Below are 18,634 nucleotides of genomic sequence, written 5' to 3'. Positions count from 1 at the left end.
CATCATCATTTGCTTTTCAAAAAAAAAAAAAAAATCATCATTTGTGGCAAAAACCAGCGGTCACGATCTGCCCACGCCCCTTCCACATCCTCACCGGTTTCTCACTACCCGCGTTAATTCAGTAACGCCTAGTTGGGCCCTACACTGCTTCCCCATTTTTATTACACACGACTTAAACTAGTCTCTGTCTCTCTCTCTCTCTCTCTCTCAGTCTCAGCTCTGTGCGATATGCCGGCGAAGCAGCGAATCTTCGCCCCAGCTTAGCTCCACGAAGATTTGCTTGTCTCTTTCTCTCTGTTGTCTTCTCCTCTCCAAACTCCGAAACGCGTCGTTGAATGTGGCAAGAGCTGAAGCAAATGACCTTATTAGCCTTTGCATTCTGAAACGGAGAACCACATTCATCACTCTTTTGGGGGTTAGGGTTAAGTTTTGGTTGCCGAAGCTGTGTCGGTGCTGGAAATCGATGTTGATCAGCCATGCCGAGTATTAGAGCTCCGGCGGCCAAGAAAGCCACTACACTAACGGTCGGTGATTTTGACTTTGTTTTTCTATTTTTGTCAACAACAAAAAAAAAAAAAACCGTTTGGCTTCAAATTGATGGTGGCTCGTGTTTTGGTACAGGTTGCTGTGAAATGCAGGCCGTTCAGGGAGAGAGAGCGCGGCCGCGACATTGTTAAAGTGATTGACAATAAGGTTTGTTTCCGGTGGTTTTCGAGCTTTTCGGTATTGATTTGTGGAAATTTGAACAGCTTAGTGATGTTTGTTTGGAGTTTCGGTGTAGGAGGTGCTTGTGTTGGATCCTGATCTGTCCAAGGACTACCTGGAGAGGATACAGAATCGAACCAAGGAGAAGAAGTATTGCTTTGATCATGCATTCGATCCGGACTGTACTAATTTGGTAAATTGATTCTTGAAATTTAGCGTAAACCACAGAAGATGTAGTTGTTGATTTCTGGTAGCTGTGATTGGAGTTATTCGTCTGACTGTGTTTTATATATGTATACAGGATGTCTACACAAAATGCATATCGTCCGTGATCTCTGGGGTTGTTCATGGTCTCAATGCAACTGTGTTTGCGTATGGTTCTACCGGAAGGTACTAAGAACATGTATTCTTGTGTTTCATTTTCATCTTTATGCTCTCCATACAGTGGCGGATCCAGGATTTGAAACCCGTCTAGGCTAATTATAAGTGCCTAAAAATTTCTTAATCATTACCTTGTGAATTGTGAAAGAAAGAGTTATTACCTTGTGAAGATTGATAGCTGAGGTGGGTTTGATTCTGAAATTAAGCTGGTAGCTAAGGAAGAACATAGACTTGTGGCATTGGTTTGCAATGACCATCAAGAACCTGAGACACCCACTCCCACTCATCTGCCTTTCCTTTTTTGCTGTAAATGAAAGAAACCCAAAATTTGATCCTCTAATCCAAAGAAAACGCCCCAAAAAAGAGCAAACTTCTTTCAAAAATAAACAATTGCTTTATTTTGGTTGCAGAAAACACTACAGGAGATGGAATGCTGTTGAGTTAAGAACTTTGCAACTTGCATTCTTTTTCAGCTATAACAAACTCAGCCCCACAAATCCAAATGATTAGTTCTTTTCGTGTTGGTGTGTGTTTTTGGGGTTTATACCATACCAAATTTCAAGGCCAAAAACCCTGATCCCATTTGGATTCCTAACCTTCTCATAAATCAAACACAAATTTCTACAAGAATCACAACTATCACCATCATAAAGACTCCAAATTTAACTCCCCAATTTGGTAATTGAAAAAGTTGCAACATAAAAATCCCATCTTTCTCTGAAGTTTCTCACAAACAAAAACAGAAAGCAAACAACTGAATCCAAAAAAAAAAAAAAAATACCACCAAGAACAGCACCACAACCACCACACTGATACACAGAGTAATCAGCTAGCTCAGGAAGAAGATTCTCACACTTTGGGCACCGAATCAACCTCACTTTTCCACCTGAGTCCCCCATTGCTCATAACCAAAGCTACCCAACAAAACCCAGAAATCCAAAACAAACAAAACACCACTGTAACTCACACCACTATTTCCATCAACAAACCCATTAAACCAATCAAGAGACTTAGAAAGAAAGAAAAGAAATACCTCCCGTTTGGAGCAAATCAGAAAACAAAGCAAGCTTGGATGGGGAAAGCCGGAGAAGATGACTGCATGACTGCAAGTCTGCAATGAAAATCAATACAGCCATACAGGGAGAAGAACTCAGACTCAGCTTGGATGGGGAGCCGCGGAGGAGGGTCTGACCATAGAGGACAGAAGTGAGCTGCTGTGGGCTGTGGCTGGGGAAGAACGGGACTTTTACATCCCAATGTTTTTTTTTCCTTCCCCTTTGGGTATGGGCTGAAACTGAAAGTAGATATATACTTACTGGTTTTTTGCCCAAAAAACTGTCTAGGCTTGAGCCCATATAGCCTTCTATTTAGATCCGCCCGTCTCCATATGAGCTGAGATAGTTTGCGTTTATGCTCAAATAACTGTTCATTGCATGTGTGACTAATTTACTTTTTGGGAGTATTTGTCTGAGTTCTGAGGTCAATGTCCAATGTGCAAGTATTCTTCTGATTTTGTGATTTCAGCACGCTTTTTTGTCATTTGCATTGTCGATGACTTGATAATATTCTCCATTATGTCTTACATCTTTGTCTTTCTGGTTTCAGTGGTAAAACATATACAATGGTGGGGACACAAAATGATCCCGGGCTCATGGTTCTCAGTTTGCATACAATATTTGATCTGATAAAAAAGGACAAGAGCTCTGATGAATTTGAAGTTTCCTGCTCCTATCTTGAAGTCTATAACGAAGTGGGTCATGCAATGTGTTATGAAAATTTAATTTATTAAGCTTTACCTCTATTCTCTTAGAAAAATGTGTAAATATTCTAATTTCATCAAATATAGGTTATCTATGATTTGCTTGAAAAGTCATCCGGCCATTTGGAACTCAGAGAGGATCCAGAGCAAGGAATCATTGTTGCTGGCCTGAGGTGTATAAAGGTCCACACTTGGCCACTTAGTTGCATCCCATTTAACTTTCCACAAGTGTTGTCAATCTGCCATTCTGCCTTATATATCAAATGTTTTTCTTAAAATAATTTGGTTTTTATATTACATTAAGCAACAGTATGTATTAATTCAATGGGCAACTATGTCTGTACTATGGGCAGAATTTTCGCTGATCCTTTATGACACGTGCCACTAATTCAGGTTCAGTCAGCTGATAAGATCCTTGAACTCTTAAACGTGGGGAATAGCCGACGGAAAACTGAAAGCACGGAGGCTAATGCAACATCTTCTCGGTAGGTTGAATCCTTAAATTCTTTGCGTACTTGGACACGCAACTAGTGTTGTCCTTTTTTAAAATTTTTATTATTATTATTATTATTAGCTTTCACTTGAATGCCAAGAGATGTAGAGCTTTTAGGTTGAAGTGCTGTTCAACAGGTTATATGAATCATTCTGTAGGTAGGTGTTTGGTTTCACATGTATAACTCTTTCGAAATAGTAAAATGGGTTCTCAAGTCGTGAACATGTGCTCATCAAATAGCAATAGACTAGTCTGATCTGCAGTCAGCAAATGGTGGAAATTCTACATTTGGATTTGCATTTCACTATGAGTAACAAACTATTTAAAGTAATAGGTGCTGCTACTAGTACTACTAGAAGGTCTTTTATAGTTTCACCTCACACCATCATCAACACCACGTTAAATTTGTCAAATTTGATGTAACCTTCTGCATCCTCACAAAGTTGTCTCCCCATAAACAGATCGCATGCAGTGCTGGAAATAAAAATTAAAAGAAAACAGAAAAATAAGTACCGGAATCAAATAATGCGAGGCAAACTCGCTCTCGTGGATCTTGCCGGCAGTGAACGTGCTTCTGAAACAAACAATGGAGGCCAAAAGTTAAGGGATGGTGCCAATATTAACCGTTCACTTCTTGCCTTAGCAAACTGCATAAATGCTCTGGGGAAACAGCAAAAAAAGGGTCTTGCTTATGTACCTTATCGCAACAGGTATTTGTTAGTTCTTGTGAAAAGTTAGGTACCTATTAGTAATTATTTTCTTGCTGCCTTCCTAGCTACAATAGTTAATGTAATTACTTTTGCAGCAAATTGACACGAATACTCAAAGATGGTCTGAGTGGTAATTCTCAGACAGTCATGGTTGCTACTGTATCCCCCGTTGACAGTCAGTATCATCACACTGTGAATACTTTGAAGTATGCAGATCGAGCAAAGGAGATAAAGACACACATCCAGGTGAGAGAAATATTCATCTAGACATATTCAGTTTAGGTCAAGAAAACACATTTATGGTAGTTATTTGCAGCTTGCAGTGGTTTGAACCTAAGTAATGTTCCAGTTGGACAATATATATATATATATATATATTGTTCTCATTCTATCATAGCTTAAATGAACTATCATGCTATCCATGTCTCATTTCATAATTAGCTAGTAAATTTTTCTCTTACAAGTGACATTGTGGATCAGTTCCACTTGTATTGCACAGGAGACTGGTTGTATGTAGCTTTCCAATGGGTTTCTGTACATTTGGCCAGCAGTAGTTTGTGTGTCAAAAATGTTCTTTTCTGGTGGTTTATTATGAGTTAGACTTAGATTGTTGTACAGGAAATGATATTAACTTTGTTTCCTCTGTAGAAAAACATTGGCACTGTTGATACACATGTATCAGACTACCAACAAATGATTGACAGTCTTCAAGTAAGCGGTTGAATTAAATTTATCTGTTGGAATTTATTTAAGAGTTCTATATTTTCTGGGAGATAACATATTTTACATTACAGGTTGAGGTTGGCCGTTTGAAAAAAGAACTAGCTGAAAAGGAATCACAACTAAGTGTCAAACCGGTTGAGAAGGCTGCAGATGATGAGCTTTCTTGGTTGAATATTTTGAGCCATGAAACCAGTGAAAATGTTCAGGAAAGAATAAACCTACAGAAGGCATCATTTGAGCTTGAGGAAACCAACCGTCGTAACCGCACTGAACTACAACAGCTTGACGATGCTATAGCAAAACAACAGGTCATAATGTGTCACTTATAATGTTACTATATGGGTAAATTTTATCCTGCAATTTTAGCACCTAGAATCCATTTCACCTTTGGATACTGCTGACAAAATCCTATGGTTATATTCCTCAAAAGACAGAACTTACTTGGAGGACTTAATTCTAGGATTACTCATTTTCCCTCCCTTACCTCTAGCTTTGTAAGGATTGTGGATTTGTCAAAAAGACGAGAGAAAAGAAAAAAACTAATGCTGGATTACTTTTCTGTATATCAGGCTCTTGAAAAAGATGGAGAAGTAGTAGAGGCTTTAAGAGCAAGACGGCAAGTCATTTTAGATAACATTCGTGAGAATGATGAAGCTGGTGTCAATTACCAGACGGTAATATCTCTGATTGTACTAAGACTCATAAACATTACAACATTTGTTGGCTTTTGATCTCATTACCAACATTATGTTTTGCAGGAAATTGAAGCAAATGAGAAGCATAGATATCAACTCCAACATATGATTGAGGAGGCCATCAGTAACAATGGCAACAAAACTTACTTGCGCATTCTTAGCCAACACAGGTTATTGGTGAGTTGATAGTAAAGCAATGCTGAATGGACTTATTTTTGACCTGGCAAAGTATAAAAGGTTGTTGGAAGCACTTGTTTTCAATTGAATATAAAAGGTTGTAAATATCAATCAAGGTGATAGGTGAAGATGTTATACAGGTATTTGGTTACAAATGCAAGGAAAAATAATGGTTGTCCTATGAGTGGCATTGGTTTACCAAACCTAGATTTTTAAAAGCACAATGTCTAGGATTAAAATGTATTGCTATGGATTTTCTTTTGGCCTAATAATTATGCTTTTTTACTCATAGGGAATGGCTAATGCTGAGCTTCAATTTGAAATGGCAATGAGGGATCAAGTCATTAACAACCAACGGGAAGCACTGAAAAACATGTGGGACTTGCTGATGGGGTTAGGACTTGATGAAAGACAGGTCTTGGATCTTGCAGTTAAGCAGGGAATCACAATAGAAGATGGGGCCACAACTCCCCGACTTGGCCTTTCTGCAAGGGAGCAGTCACCAGATTTAGGTTACGGCAGCAGACATACTGCTTTTGGTCAGTCTCCTGGCATGGGGCAATCGTATTCTAGATCATCTTGTATCTTTCAGCAAACTCAAGACTTTGGTTCAAGGTCATCCCCCCAGGGACATTCGGATATGGCTCAGTCTTTTTGCAGGGAGGAGCGCTCCTTCTACTTAATGTCTCATGACCATTCCCCTTCGGCATTTATGAGGATGAGGACAAGTAGTGAGCACTGGTTTGCTGGCAGGCCTAGTTCGTTGTTTGGTAATCTTGATAAACATCCTCAAGATTTGCGAACATCATATCCAGGCACTGGGTAACACAAGCTTTGCCTTATAGTAAACTCTGCCTACCAGCTTCATCTCTTGGTGATTTTTGAAAAGCGGAACAAGGTACTAGCAACTAATTATGCTGGTAATTTTTTTTTTCTTTAAAATTTTATGGGGGCTATCGTGTTTCTTAAATAAAACAAAACGTTATGGGGGTTGTCTATCTGTTCTCCAACTTGTTTTCCTTTTCCCACAAAAGTAAAGATATGCTAAAAACAGTGTTCTGTAAATCTGACCGGTTATTGAACCTATAAACTTATATTATCATTTTTTAAATGTAAGCCACGTGTTTATTATATTTCTAAATTGAATTTGTCTTCTGCACAGGATGGATTGAATAGGACATCAATTGCTGGTCAATCTCCACCATATGATACAGCCCCATTGAAACAGGGTCCTGATATGTGCAGCTCAAAGTATGCGGGCGTCACAGTATTGAAACCTTACACTTCCCCACATGCCTCCGTTTACTACTACAATGTGGAATTTTTTTGGCTCCAGTAACCCCAAGAAGTCTCATGTTATCAGCCCTTCTCTTCCCTCATCTTTTTCTTTCTCAACCCTCTCTTCTTCCACTATTGTACATATATCTAGCATTGTTGGGGGTTTCTCTAGGTGAACTTGGCAGTTGATTTATTTTTGGTTGATGACTTTATGCAAAGAGCCGGGGTTTTAGGATTGGAGGAAGAAGAGAAGAAAGAGGGTAGTTAGAACGTTTGAACACTTTAACACTTGACTTGCAGAATGTAGTTCGAGTTCGTTGTACCTATATTATGGAACCAAGATCCAAGTCTAACCTCAGGTAAATGAGAGTTAATGTGAAAGTCTGCACAGTGCCCAGGAAAAGTTGTAGCATAGAACTCGTTCTTTTCTTTATGATGACTCTCCCTGATCACCACTTTCCCCTGTATATTCAGTAATCAGTACTAATTTTTCTCATGACCTTGTACATCCTCAAAATACAGTAATTGGGGAGCTCTGATGTTTTATTCTTTAATTCCTCGTCGGTTAAAGACCCAAACTTGCAGCTTTGTGCGAAATGCAGAGATCCACTTCTAACCCTGCCTGGTCTAGTCGAAGGAGGAAACAGAATTTGTTCAGAGTCTTTTCTGATGTTGATAGGATGGAGATAGTAGTAAGTTATAACACAGCTCAAACAAGCTCTGTAATATAATGCTTCAAATTGAGGAAGAACCACATTGATTCCCAAAACATTCAAATTGGAAACGTTTGACATCTTTTCTTTTATCTTTTACAAGCTACGAATCCCAAGTTATTTCCTTTTTTTTTTTTTTTTTGTTACATTAGAGGGAACCCAATCCTGACCTACCCTAGCTTGAACCAATTTTTCAATTCCCTCTAATCATTTCAGCTAACCCCAAGGGCTTAAATTTTTTTTTCTTTCCCGCCATTAACATTATGATTCTACTTCATCTCCCCGCCAAAATTTTGGGTTGGAAACTTGGAATGGGTTAAAAAAAAAAAAAGGTCTTGCTACAGAATAGAGAAAATAAATAAATAATTAGAAACCAAAAACCTCAACCTCATTATCCAAAAGAAAAGCTTAAAAAACCTTGGACCGCAAAAAGTTCGAAGCACTATGGAGGCAATGTCGACGGAGCCATCGGATTACAAGCCCTACACCCTGTTCGAAACCCTAACCGGCCACAACAGCGCCATCTCCGGCGTCAAATTCTCCTCGGACGGCCGCCTCCTGGGCTCCTCCTCGGCCGACAAAACCATCCGCACCTACTCCCTCTCCTCCTCCTCCTCCGACTCCCCCGGTCCGACCATCACCCCCGCCCAGACCTTCGAGGGCCACGACCAGGGCGTCTCGGACCTCGCCTTCTCCGCCGACTCCCGGTTCATGGTCTCGGCCTCCGACGACAAAACCCTCCGCCTCTGGGACGTGGAAACCGGCGACCTCATCAAAACCCTCAGCGGCCACACCAACTACGTCTTCTGCGCCAACTTCAATCCCCAGTCCAACATGATCGTCTCCGGCTCGTTCGACGAAACGGTGCGTATTTGGGATGTCAAGACCGGAAAGTGCCTCAAGGTGTTGCCGGCTCACTCCGATCCCGTCACGGCCGTTGATTTCAATCGGGACGGCTCGATTATCGTTTCGAGTAGCTACGACGGGCTGTGTAGGACCTGGGATGCTTCCACCGGGCATTGCACCAAGACTTTGATTGACGATGAGAATCCCCCGGTTTCGTTTGTCAAGTTCTCCCCTAATGGCAAGTTCATTCTTGTTGGCACTTTGGATAATACTCTGGTAAACCCTATTCTAAATCTTTTCATGTTCAGTATCGTGGTTGGTTTCGAGTTGTCGGAATTTTGTAGCTATGCCATGTGATGCAGTAAATGTAGATTGCAGTTTCCTTGAATGTGAACAGCATCAGATTCTGGATTAATTAATTGGGACGTCGAAAATTGATGTTAAAGCGGGGCTCATACAAACATACCGTTTCCATATGTTCCTAATTGGTTGGCCTCATGTGTTACCTAGTTTCAATTTGTTCTTCAGTCCAGCCCCTAACAATAATTGTTTTGATAGTTGCTATTTTCTATGCCCACAATTTGAAGAAAAATAAATGGAATTATCTTTTCATTACGATGCTGTTGAGTGCATATGGATGTATCATATGCATTACGAGAACAGGGGAAGATGTCAAAATTCAAACACTTATGGCTTATTTGATAATGCTTTCGTTTGTTATTACTTTTAGAGAGGGGGAAATGAGAGACAAGAAAGACATCTGAGAAAGGGATCATAGATAAAGACTTGTTGTGAGTTATGACATAAGAAATAAAAACATTCTGAAAAGGTCTTTCTGGTTTATTCTTTTTTCTTAAAACACATTCTGTTTATCCCATTCTCCAAGTTCTGTTACCTAATTTTCTCCACCCCATTCAATTTTGATAATAGAAACGAGAGAACAAAACTGTTTGCCATTTTGTGTTAAAGTTATTTGCTTAGTTGACGGTAAGTTACGGGTACATGGTTTGTTTTCATTGTTATGTCATATGGCTCATTTGGGATTTCTGTGATGTGTCTGCAGAGGCTTTGGAACTTTCAAACCGGCAAATGTCTAAAGACTTACACAGGCCACAAGAGTTCAAAATTCTGCATTTCTTCCACCTTTTCTGTGACAAATGGGAAATACATTGTAAGCGGTTCTGAAGATCATTGTTTATACTTGTGGGAATTGCAAAGCAGGAAAATAGTTCAGAAATTGGAAGGTCACACTGATACTGTTATATCAGTTTCATGTCACCCTGAAAAGAACATAATTGCATCTGGTGCACTTGGGAATGATAAGACCGTGAAGATCTGGACTCAAGAGAACTGATTCATTTTCAGTGTGCTATAAATGATTGCAAGTTGCAGGGCATCCTTGGCATGAAGATTAGACTTGAGGAGAAAGACAAATTGTTGTATAACACAGAACGGTGTGTTCTATGCAAAGGCCGTTGCTACATGTTTCTTACCTTCTAACTTCGTTGAATAACTACGTCAGTGTATTTTAGAACAAGGCTTCTTAAATATCAGTTTAAACTTTGATCCACCTAATTATTAAGCCATTTTTTGAACTTCTTTTGTGTTTTTGCATATGAATACGTGTGGTGCTCTGTGGTGGACTAGGAGCTATGAAGCTTAAATGTTCCATAACCCATAACCGCCTTGATGTATGGTAAAATAGGTGTGTGCTATTTTTATTTCTGTCATAACAATGTGGTCAAATAGGTTGTGCACTATTTTTATTTATTTGTGGTTGAGTTTGTGTATCAAAGTTTGACAAAATAGTAGATGTCCATGGTGTTCAGAATCTGAAAGATCCTCAAGGTGTAGACAGACTGGTCTGGTGGCTCGCTCAAGTAGAAAGACGTGTGGTGTGAAACTCATGCTTAGTCCTGGCTTTTGAATTGTTCTCTCCTACAGTTCCCCCATCATCCTCAATGGTCTGAAGGTCTGACTTATATGCTCTTTAGGATTTGATGTTAACAAGATGATGTGCATTTGTACGCATAGATCAGTGTACTGAAGAAAATCAGGTTCTTAGCCTATGCATTGGCCTCTTTATGCTGTTTTTGAATGTAGCTAACATTCTCCTTGATTGAGGGTTCCAAATTTTTCTTATTTACTCGTCCCTCCGACTATTTGTTGAATTCACAAGTAAAACAAATTTTGTAGTGCAAAACAAAATAATGAGTGATAGTGTGAAACAGAAAATCAGTTGCTTAGATGTTAGATGAGTGGTGCTCAACTCGACCTCTTGCATGGTAAGTTTGATCGTTATAAAGAAACCCGAACGTAGAAAGACAGGATGTGGTTTTCTCCAATATTTGGGTTTCGGTGGGGGATGTGAGAGAGCGTTAGAGCTCCCTCTCATATCCTGAACTGAAAGTCCTGCATCGGAGAATTTGTCTGGAGGATGGATAGGGATGCCCTCTAGCTACTCAACCTAATCTTGATGTGGAATTGTGGATGGATACCCAAGTAAAACCTCCACCGACACATGACAAATTGCTTACCAAATAAAACTTAGAACTTAAAAAACACATTGCTCTCTACTCACCGGATAAAGACAAATCAGTACTTGCAATTGCTTCGATGCCGCCTAAATTTCTTTATGGGATTTGCCAGATTGTCCTGGGAATTCTTCAACATCGGCTTAAAACAATCTAAACCTCGGTGCCCCATTCGTGGGGAATCAAAGCCATTACCAACTTTCTAATTTATTCTTAAACCAAAGATACGGATCTGAATAATCAATCTTTATTAACACTTGATTATTCAGATGAATACACCAATCATGTTCTTAATTTCAATGACGTGGTCATTGGAATGGGAAACTTTTGTATCAACCTGAATAAAGAATACCATTCGTAATTGCAAATTACCTGCACATGTTACAATTGAGCAACAAATTTTCATCTTTAATTGTCACCAAAAACCCTTGTTTTCACTAACCTGCCGTATTTTGTTGTTGTTGTCCTTGTGGGTGAGTACTGCTTTGCTGGTTGATACCGATGACTGAAGACCTTCCTTTGTCGTTATTCGGGGGTTGTCTGACCATCAGATAAGCAGCGGATGGTACTATGGTAGCACATTTAAAATGAGTCCAAAGATCATGGACAAGATCATTTTTATTATTATTGCATTAGCTAAAATTATAAATATGACAGATAGAGAGAATATATATATTAGCATATACTTAAAACTCCATTTTTTTGTGTGAAGATGATCACTTCATTTAGTATTTGTTTATAACTCTGATATGCATTGCTGATCCTTTCTCTATAGCTTAAGTTTTTGGAGTTCAAACTAGCCCTCTGTAAAAAAATTTCCATTTCAGTCACTAATATACACTATGGCCTTCATAGTTCCAGTCTCTGGTAAAAATTTAGTGAACCGGTTCTTCACGGGTTGCTCATCTTCTTGCCACATTTTTAGAGAGTTGGAGTTAGTAGTTAGATCTAGAGATAACATGTGGGGAAAAGGTATAAACCATATATTATAGGAGGCATAATGCAGCTTTACAGCACATGACTTTAGCACAGTACATTAATCCGTGGATTAGTTCTTAACCAAATCCCATGCATAGTTAAGAAAATAATTTTTTAATAAGTGCAGAAGAATGCTATGCACACTGTTGCATTCTTCAGGATTGAATTCTGAAGCTATCGATCACAGCTCAATAGGGTTTTGCCAATAATTTAGCTAGACTGGAGACTGATTTTTTTAGAATCTTTTTGCCATCACTTGGTGAAGAATCAATCTTTGTAATATCCATTTGACCATATAACATTTCTTTGGAAATGAGTTCTGAACTGGCATGTTTGTCAAATCTGCAATATTGAACTTATATCTCAAGCTTTCTTTCTCTTTATCAAAATTTAAGGCTACAAAATCAAAGAGAGAAGAAGAGCTAAGGCTAAAATCTCACATCATGCGAGTTTCAATATTTTATTTTATTTTAATAGCAGAAGCAATTTCATCTAATAATTAAAGGAGGGAATGAAGAATTCCATTGCAGATGAGGTAAAGCTACCCTCATCTTCCACAAGTACATCATTACAACTCAAAGCAAACCAAGTAACTTAGCGAACGATCACAGAATATAAGTACATAAAAGTAGATTCAACTAGTAAGTCCTTACTTTTCACTTGATGGCCTTTCTCTATCATTGAACCATAATTAATCTTGTCAAACAATTCTCATTGTTTTAATACTTGTTTTGGTGGTTGGAAATTCTTCTGCCGTCAAGATTTTTTTTCTTCTTTTTCGCTGGAGTAAAATGGACAAATTTCCTTTCAAAAAAAAAAGGACAAATTAAGGCCAGAACAAAAAGAAACAGACAGCAATCCAACAGCCCCTGGTCTAAAAAAACCCAATCAGAAGAAAGAAATCCAGTAAATAAATAAAAAACAAAAAAAAAACAAAATGATAAGATATCGACCCATCATTACTCATCAGCATGTAATCATTATAATTATCACTGTTTTTCTTGGTCAGAAAATTCATAGAAATTCATGGGCAAGAGTAAATTATTCAAGTGATAGAACTTAAATTTTTATTCAGAATTTGGTTGGCAAAGTTATGGGGATAGACAATATAATGTTTGTTTTATCATTCCTGTAGATCTGGTATCTCTTCACAGATCAAGTTGTCGATTTCTTTATGCTGCCCATATGATTTCACCTCACGTCAACGACTCTGTAATGTGACAGACACGCTAACCCTACTCATCTTTTGAATAATGATTCTCAGAATCACAAGCAAAATTTTCACACGGGTTAATAATTAGAAAACCAATAATGGATGCTTAAACTACTATAAAAACTGCAGATGGAGAAGCTCATTTAGGCCAACTTGAAAAATAGTAGAGCAGTTTGTGAAACTGAAGGAAAAGGGGGTAAGCTTCTATTTCTCTCTTGTTTCATTAGATTTTGGTGTCAAAATCTGATTTTGTTTCTCCTGTTCAGTTTTCGTAGTACTGGTATTCTGACATTAGTTCTTGTTTTTCAGGATCCTTTGTTCCATAATCTTTATTCATATAATGGACGTATCATCAGCGAAATGGTTTTCGGATTTGGTAATTTTTTCAACATATGGTGCAATAGTTATTCATAGCAATTAAATTGTTCACTCTTTCTTATAGTTTATTTCTGTGTAATACAATTTTTCAGGGAATGGATGATTACAACTTCATTCATGAAGGGTTTACAGCACAGGACATAGCAACTGCCCTTGGGGAAAATTTCAAACAATCCTTCTCCAATGAGAGTTATTCCTCTTACGCAACTTTGACTACCCAAAAATCCCCCAACACCACATTAAGTGGTGGTTCATCTATCAATGAGACTAATTCTCAGACAAGCTTTGAGAGACCAGCCAAACAGGTCAAGACCAACAGCTGGAACTCTGCCATTACAGAACATGTTTCACCAAAGCCTTCTTGCAATTCTTCATCCTCCCACATTCTTTCTTTCGAGAACACGAATTTGAATTCTTCACCACCTTCCAAGCCTCATCAACAGTTCTCTAATGGTTTTGACACTACCCTGAGGCCAAAGGATGAGGCACCATCCGAAATATGTATGCAGTTTGAGAACCAAGGCTATGGGACTAATAAGAGGCCTTACTCAATGACTAGAACTCCTTCTCATGCTCAAGACCACATAATGGCTGAGAGGAAGAGAAGAGAAAAGCTCAGTCAGAGATTCATTGCTCTTTCCGCCATTGTTCCTGGACTAAAAAAGGTACTAGCTAATTATTTTATATTCTATATTGATCACCTGGATGGATAAAATTGCAGGGTTTGGTCTCAAAACTTAAGCTCTTAGAATACAGAAAACAATTGTTTATATTAATTCTTAAAATGAAATAATCATGCTGGATCCAACCTAACACTACTTTTTCCTTCTTTGGCTTTAGATGGACAAAGCTTCTGTTCTTGGAGATGCAATCAAATATGTGAAACAGCTCCAAGAAAGTGTCAAAGTTCTTGAGGAACAAACCAAGAAGAGAACCGTGGAATCCGTGGTGTTTGTGAAGAAGTCTCAGCTGGTCTCTTCTGATGATGACACTTCTTCATGCGATGAGAACTTTGATGGTCGCAGCTCTGATGAATCGCTCCCGCAAATTGAAGCAAGAGTTTCAGAGAAGGATGTATTGATTCGAATTCACTGCGAGAACCAGAAAGGATATGTGGTGAAAATTCTAAGCGAAATAGAAAAGTTTCAACTATCTGTGGTTAATAGCAGTGTCTTGCCATTTGGAAAGTCCACTCTAGACATAACCATCATTGCTCAGGTACGTAATTTCACTTGTACTATTTTAGCCAGTCTGGCCATGACCAGTAACTAATATCCTCAATCAGTGGTTTAGTAAAACTTACGTTTACCATTTTCTTGCAGATGGATGATGAATGCAACATGACGCTAACGGATCTTGCCAAAAGCTTGAGAGTGGCTCTATTGAAGTTCATGTAACATGCCATGGGGCATGTTCATATATTCTGAGGATTCTATATCGTCAACCTGTACATGATCTGATAGCTTGCAATCAATCATTAGTTCTCAAATTAGCTGCAGTCTCTCTTTTTTTGGACCTCTGGAGACAAGTCTAGTATGCCTGTGAATCTCTCCCTCCATTTTTCAGACCAATATCCACCATTTGGGTCCATTGCCAAAGCTTGTTTTTGCCATGAGGCGGTTTCTACATGTATTTGCTGGAGGGTTTTTGTACTTATTTTTGCGTGGTGCACTTTCTGCTGCCGTGTTGACTTACCCACCAGCTGTGACAAGGAACCCCAGGGCCGGAAGATTTGTTTGCTTCTTTTTTTATGAGGTTTGATTTTTCATTTTGGTAATGAATACCTCTTTCCTCTTATCTTTTCTGGTTTTGTAAAGGAATCCAAAACATGGTCTAATTTCTTCTTGGGGGAGAAACAAATTACAGCATTTTTAGAGGTTGATTCGACACTTTTTTATGTTGTTGGCCTGATCAGTGTGTACTTATCAGTCAGGCTCCTGTATTAATTCTTCCTTCAATTTAAGCTGCTTTTTCTTTTTTAAGGCAATCTTCAGAATTTCATTTCCCTATCCTAAATCACTGCACATTTCGCTCCTTAATTGTCAATCAAAGGTTAATAGAACCAGAACCTCAATTTGCGGTCGATAACTATTCCACATGGTAGAAAAAATTTGGACAAGACTAACCAAAGTTTTCGCACATTTTAATGACCAGATGTGCGCAACAAATACTTCCGACGCTTGAACGAGCATTCGATTTTTTTCCTTGACATTAAAACCCTACTCCAGAAACCAGTACTATTTTTATAAACAAAAGTAATGTCAATTGTATTCATAATAAGAGAGACTACATATAATAATGGATTAATTTCAGTTTACCCCCCTGAGGTTTGGGAGCGTCATCATTTCACTCCATTTACTTTCAATTTTGAATTTTTACCCTCTAAACTTTTCAATTTCAATCAGCTGTGTCCAATTTCTATTATTCCATCCAAATTGGACGTTAAGTTTGACCCTTGAGGGCTAAAATGGTCATTTCAACATTAAAAAAAAAATTCTTTCTGTTTTTTAGTTTTTTTTCCCTCATGTTTCTTCGTTTTTTTTTTTTTTTTTTTTAAATTTTGTCTTCAACTTATGCACCACAAATTATAATAGGTTTATAAAAACAAAACAAAAAACTCTAGATGGTTGAAAGCTGCTCAATGGTCTACGATATTTGTGACATATCTCCGATAAAGTGAAGAATTTAGGATATATCCCCAATAAAGTGAAGAAATATCTGTAAAAAATAATTTCTTATCTGTAAAAAATGATTTTACACAGATATTTCTTCACTTTATTAGGGATATACAGATATTTACAGATAAAGTATAAAATCATTTTTTACAGATATTTCTTCACTTTATCGGAGATATATCACAAATATCGTAGACCAGCGAGCGGCTTTCAACCACCGAGAGTATTTTTTTTGTTTTTATAAACCTATTATAACTTGTGGTGTATAGGTTGAAGACAAAATTTAAAAATTAAAAAAAAAAACCCGAAGAAACAGAAAAAAAACTAAAAAACATAAAGAAAAAAAATTATTTTTTATGTTGAAATGACCATTTTAGCCCTCAAGGGTCAAACTTAACGTCCAATTTGAACGGAATAGTAGAAATTGGACACGGCTGATTGAAATTGCAAAGTTTAGGGGGTAAAAATTCAAAATTGAAAGTATAGGGGTTGAAATGATGACACTCTCAAACCTCAGGGGGGTAAACTGAAATTAATCCTATAATAATTCACTCTCATTTTTTTTTTAAACACCCTCCTCTCATATTGTTCGTGGTATCCTAAAGGCATCCTAAGCCCAAATCGGACGGTCAATAGGACATTGCAGCCCCTCTCCTAGCCACGTTTATAATTCAATAAATAACATAAAACCAACTTAGCGTTTGAACGCAGGACATGGGGTTTCCACATTTTGAATTTTCCCGAACCCAATGCATCCACTGAACCACTTGACATGGTTAATAATTCACTCTCATTAGAATAAAAGCAACTACAATAGTAATATTACCTTCTACTACTGGTCATATATAGATGGGAAGTAGATGGTCTTGAAAAGTAGTTTTTTATTTTATTTTTTTGTTCAAAGGTAAACTCAAGACCTCAGACTTCCTAGTTCCTACAACGCCTCTAGAAAGAAGCTTTTCAGTCAAATTTGGGCTCAAAGAGCTAGTGCACTAACCCAAACATAGATATATTCTAATCCGAAGCCGAATACAACAACAGCAAAACCATAAAACCGTCAGGCGCAATTTACCCGGTAAGCCCAGGCAACAAACCGCGCTTAAAATTCAACTAAATGTGTCAAGTTTGTTTAGCAGTCAATATTTCTGTAATTATTTGGTGCGTTTCATTATGAGCCATGTTTCCTTTGAATTGTAAAATGACCCTCGGTAATATGTTGAGGTTCAACCTTATATGGTTCATGACATGATCTACACAACCAGGGAGTTGGATAATGTAAGCTCCTCTTCAACTTTAATTGGTTCCATTGTTATTGACTTCGATCTTAACTCATAGGTGTTATAATATTTCTCTCACTAAATGTAGCAAGAGAGGGAAAGCCTTGTTTATGAAATATGAGAGCTTTTTAACTCTAGTAAGATAGTCCATTTACAGGAACATGCATACACCTCATACCATGTGCTCGCTTTGGTTGACCTTGTCTAGCTCAAAATTTAACAGTCGATCGGCAACTCGATCATTGGTTAAGAAAAAAAGAAAAAGAAAAAGTGCGACTATTTACACCTTGATTCCTAAGACACACTACACCCCATTATTGATTTTATTCCAACATATTTCTATTCTGGCCTCTTCTCTTCCCTCTATACACAAACAAGCACATCCAACCGGTCTAATGACTTCCGGTCATTCCTATTTCCTCCTTGACAAAAGCTTTAATTTCAGGTAAAATGGGATTCTGACTAGTTGTTGAGGGACACTAAATAGCAATATCCCAGAGAACAATGAATAAACTAATTAAGAACTAAGCTGCACGCTGATCTTGGACATTCACAATTTAGAAATTAATTAGTACACTATTTGTTCCCTTTTTTGGTTTTAATGGACCCGAGGATATCTGGATATGTACTGTTTGAATCGAAATCAGGTCCCTGTGAGTGTGTTAAGTCGAACTAAATATGATGGATCAGAGTTAATGTTGCTGGAAGGCTTCTGCATGCTGGTGTTGTCATAACCACAATGGAAATGTTATTTTTGCAGGTTCGATATGCTGAATAAGACTCATGTCTGATTTTACCATGTTAGCCGTTTGCGGACGTACGCTCTAACTCGACCATTAGAAGAGGTCGAAAAGAAACCTCTACGTACGATTCCACTGCTAGCTGATTCATGACCAAACTCAAGAAGTTTATTAGAACTAATTGATGATATCCTTATCACATGTATCTGTATCTTGTTCATTCAATTAGTAACTTACTGCTTCAATTCCATAAGAAATCATCATGCTTTGTAATCACTGCACCGTCACTGGCTAGAGCTGTTGTCCCATCAACGTTCAACTTCCTTAATTGGAAGCCTAGAAGTTAAACCAATGTAATA

The 18,634-nt window shown here is 38.0% G+C and overlaps 3 protein-coding genes across 5 annotated transcripts; all 3 read left to right on the top strand.

Moving 5' to 3' along the window:
- Positions 1-185: 185 nt before the first annotated feature.
- On the top strand, positions 186-7,537 carry LOC112185597 (kinesin-like protein KIN-8B). Its single transcript, XM_024323859.2, has 15 exons — positions 186-524; positions 622-693; positions 782-898; positions 1,007-1,095; positions 2,692-2,836; positions 2,933-3,028; positions 3,239-3,330; positions 3,800-4,048; positions 4,144-4,294; positions 4,697-4,759; positions 4,843-5,079; positions 5,341-5,445; positions 5,530-5,643; positions 5,936-6,541; positions 6,806-7,537. Exons 1-14 carry the CDS (start codon positions 477-479, stop codon positions 6,467-6,469), a joined length of 2,112 nt encoding a protein of 703 aa, XP_024179627.1. The 5' UTR covers positions 186-476; the 3' UTR covers positions 6,470-6,541; positions 6,806-7,537.
- A 472-nt stretch (positions 7,538-8,009) lies between these two features.
- Positions 8,010-10,599, top strand: LOC112185599 (COMPASS-like H3K4 histone methylase component WDR5A). The gene is made up of 3 exons (XM_024323865.2): positions 8,010-8,756; positions 9,544-10,185; positions 10,310-10,599. Exons 1-2 carry the CDS (start codon positions 8,079-8,081, stop codon positions 9,832-9,834), a joined length of 969 nt encoding a protein of 322 aa, XP_024179633.1. The 5' UTR covers positions 8,010-8,078; the 3' UTR covers positions 9,835-10,185; positions 10,310-10,599.
- LOC112185598 (transcription factor bHLH18) lies at positions 10,049-15,044 on the top strand. 3 transcript variants are annotated; one of them, XM_040513891.1, is made up of 9 exons: positions 10,049-10,185; positions 10,293-10,375; positions 10,475-10,537; positions 13,128-13,209; positions 13,335-13,401; positions 13,515-13,581; positions 13,676-14,248; positions 14,424-14,801; positions 14,906-15,044. In XM_040513891.1, the coding sequence occupies exons 6-9, from the start codon at positions 13,546-13,548 to the stop codon at positions 14,978-14,980; spliced, it is 1,062 nt and encodes a 353-aa protein (XP_040369825.1). In that variant the 5' UTR covers positions 10,049-10,185; positions 10,293-10,375; positions 10,475-10,537; positions 13,128-13,209; positions 13,335-13,401; positions 13,515-13,545; the 3' UTR covers positions 14,981-15,044. The 3 variants fall into 3 exon arrangements, with proteins under 3 accessions (XP_040369825.1, XP_040369824.1, XP_024179632.1); XM_040513890.1 differs by lacking the exons at positions 10,049-10,185; positions 13,128-13,209 and having other exon boundaries at positions 10,232-10,375; XM_024323864.2 differs by lacking the exons at positions 10,049-10,185; positions 13,128-13,209; positions 13,335-13,401 and having other exon boundaries at positions 10,232-10,375.
- The last annotated feature ends 3,590 nt before the right edge of the window (positions 15,045-18,634 follow it).

The sequence above is a fragment of the Rosa chinensis genome, chromosome 2 (genome assembly GCF_002994745.2).
Source record: "Rosa chinensis cultivar Old Blush chromosome 2, RchiOBHm-V2, whole genome shotgun sequence".
NCBI classification, from domain to species: Eukaryota; Viridiplantae; Streptophyta; class Magnoliopsida; order Rosales; family Rosaceae; genus Rosa; species Rosa chinensis.
Note: the sequence above shows the minus strand (reverse complement) of the source record. Positions and strands in the feature narration are given on the sequence as shown.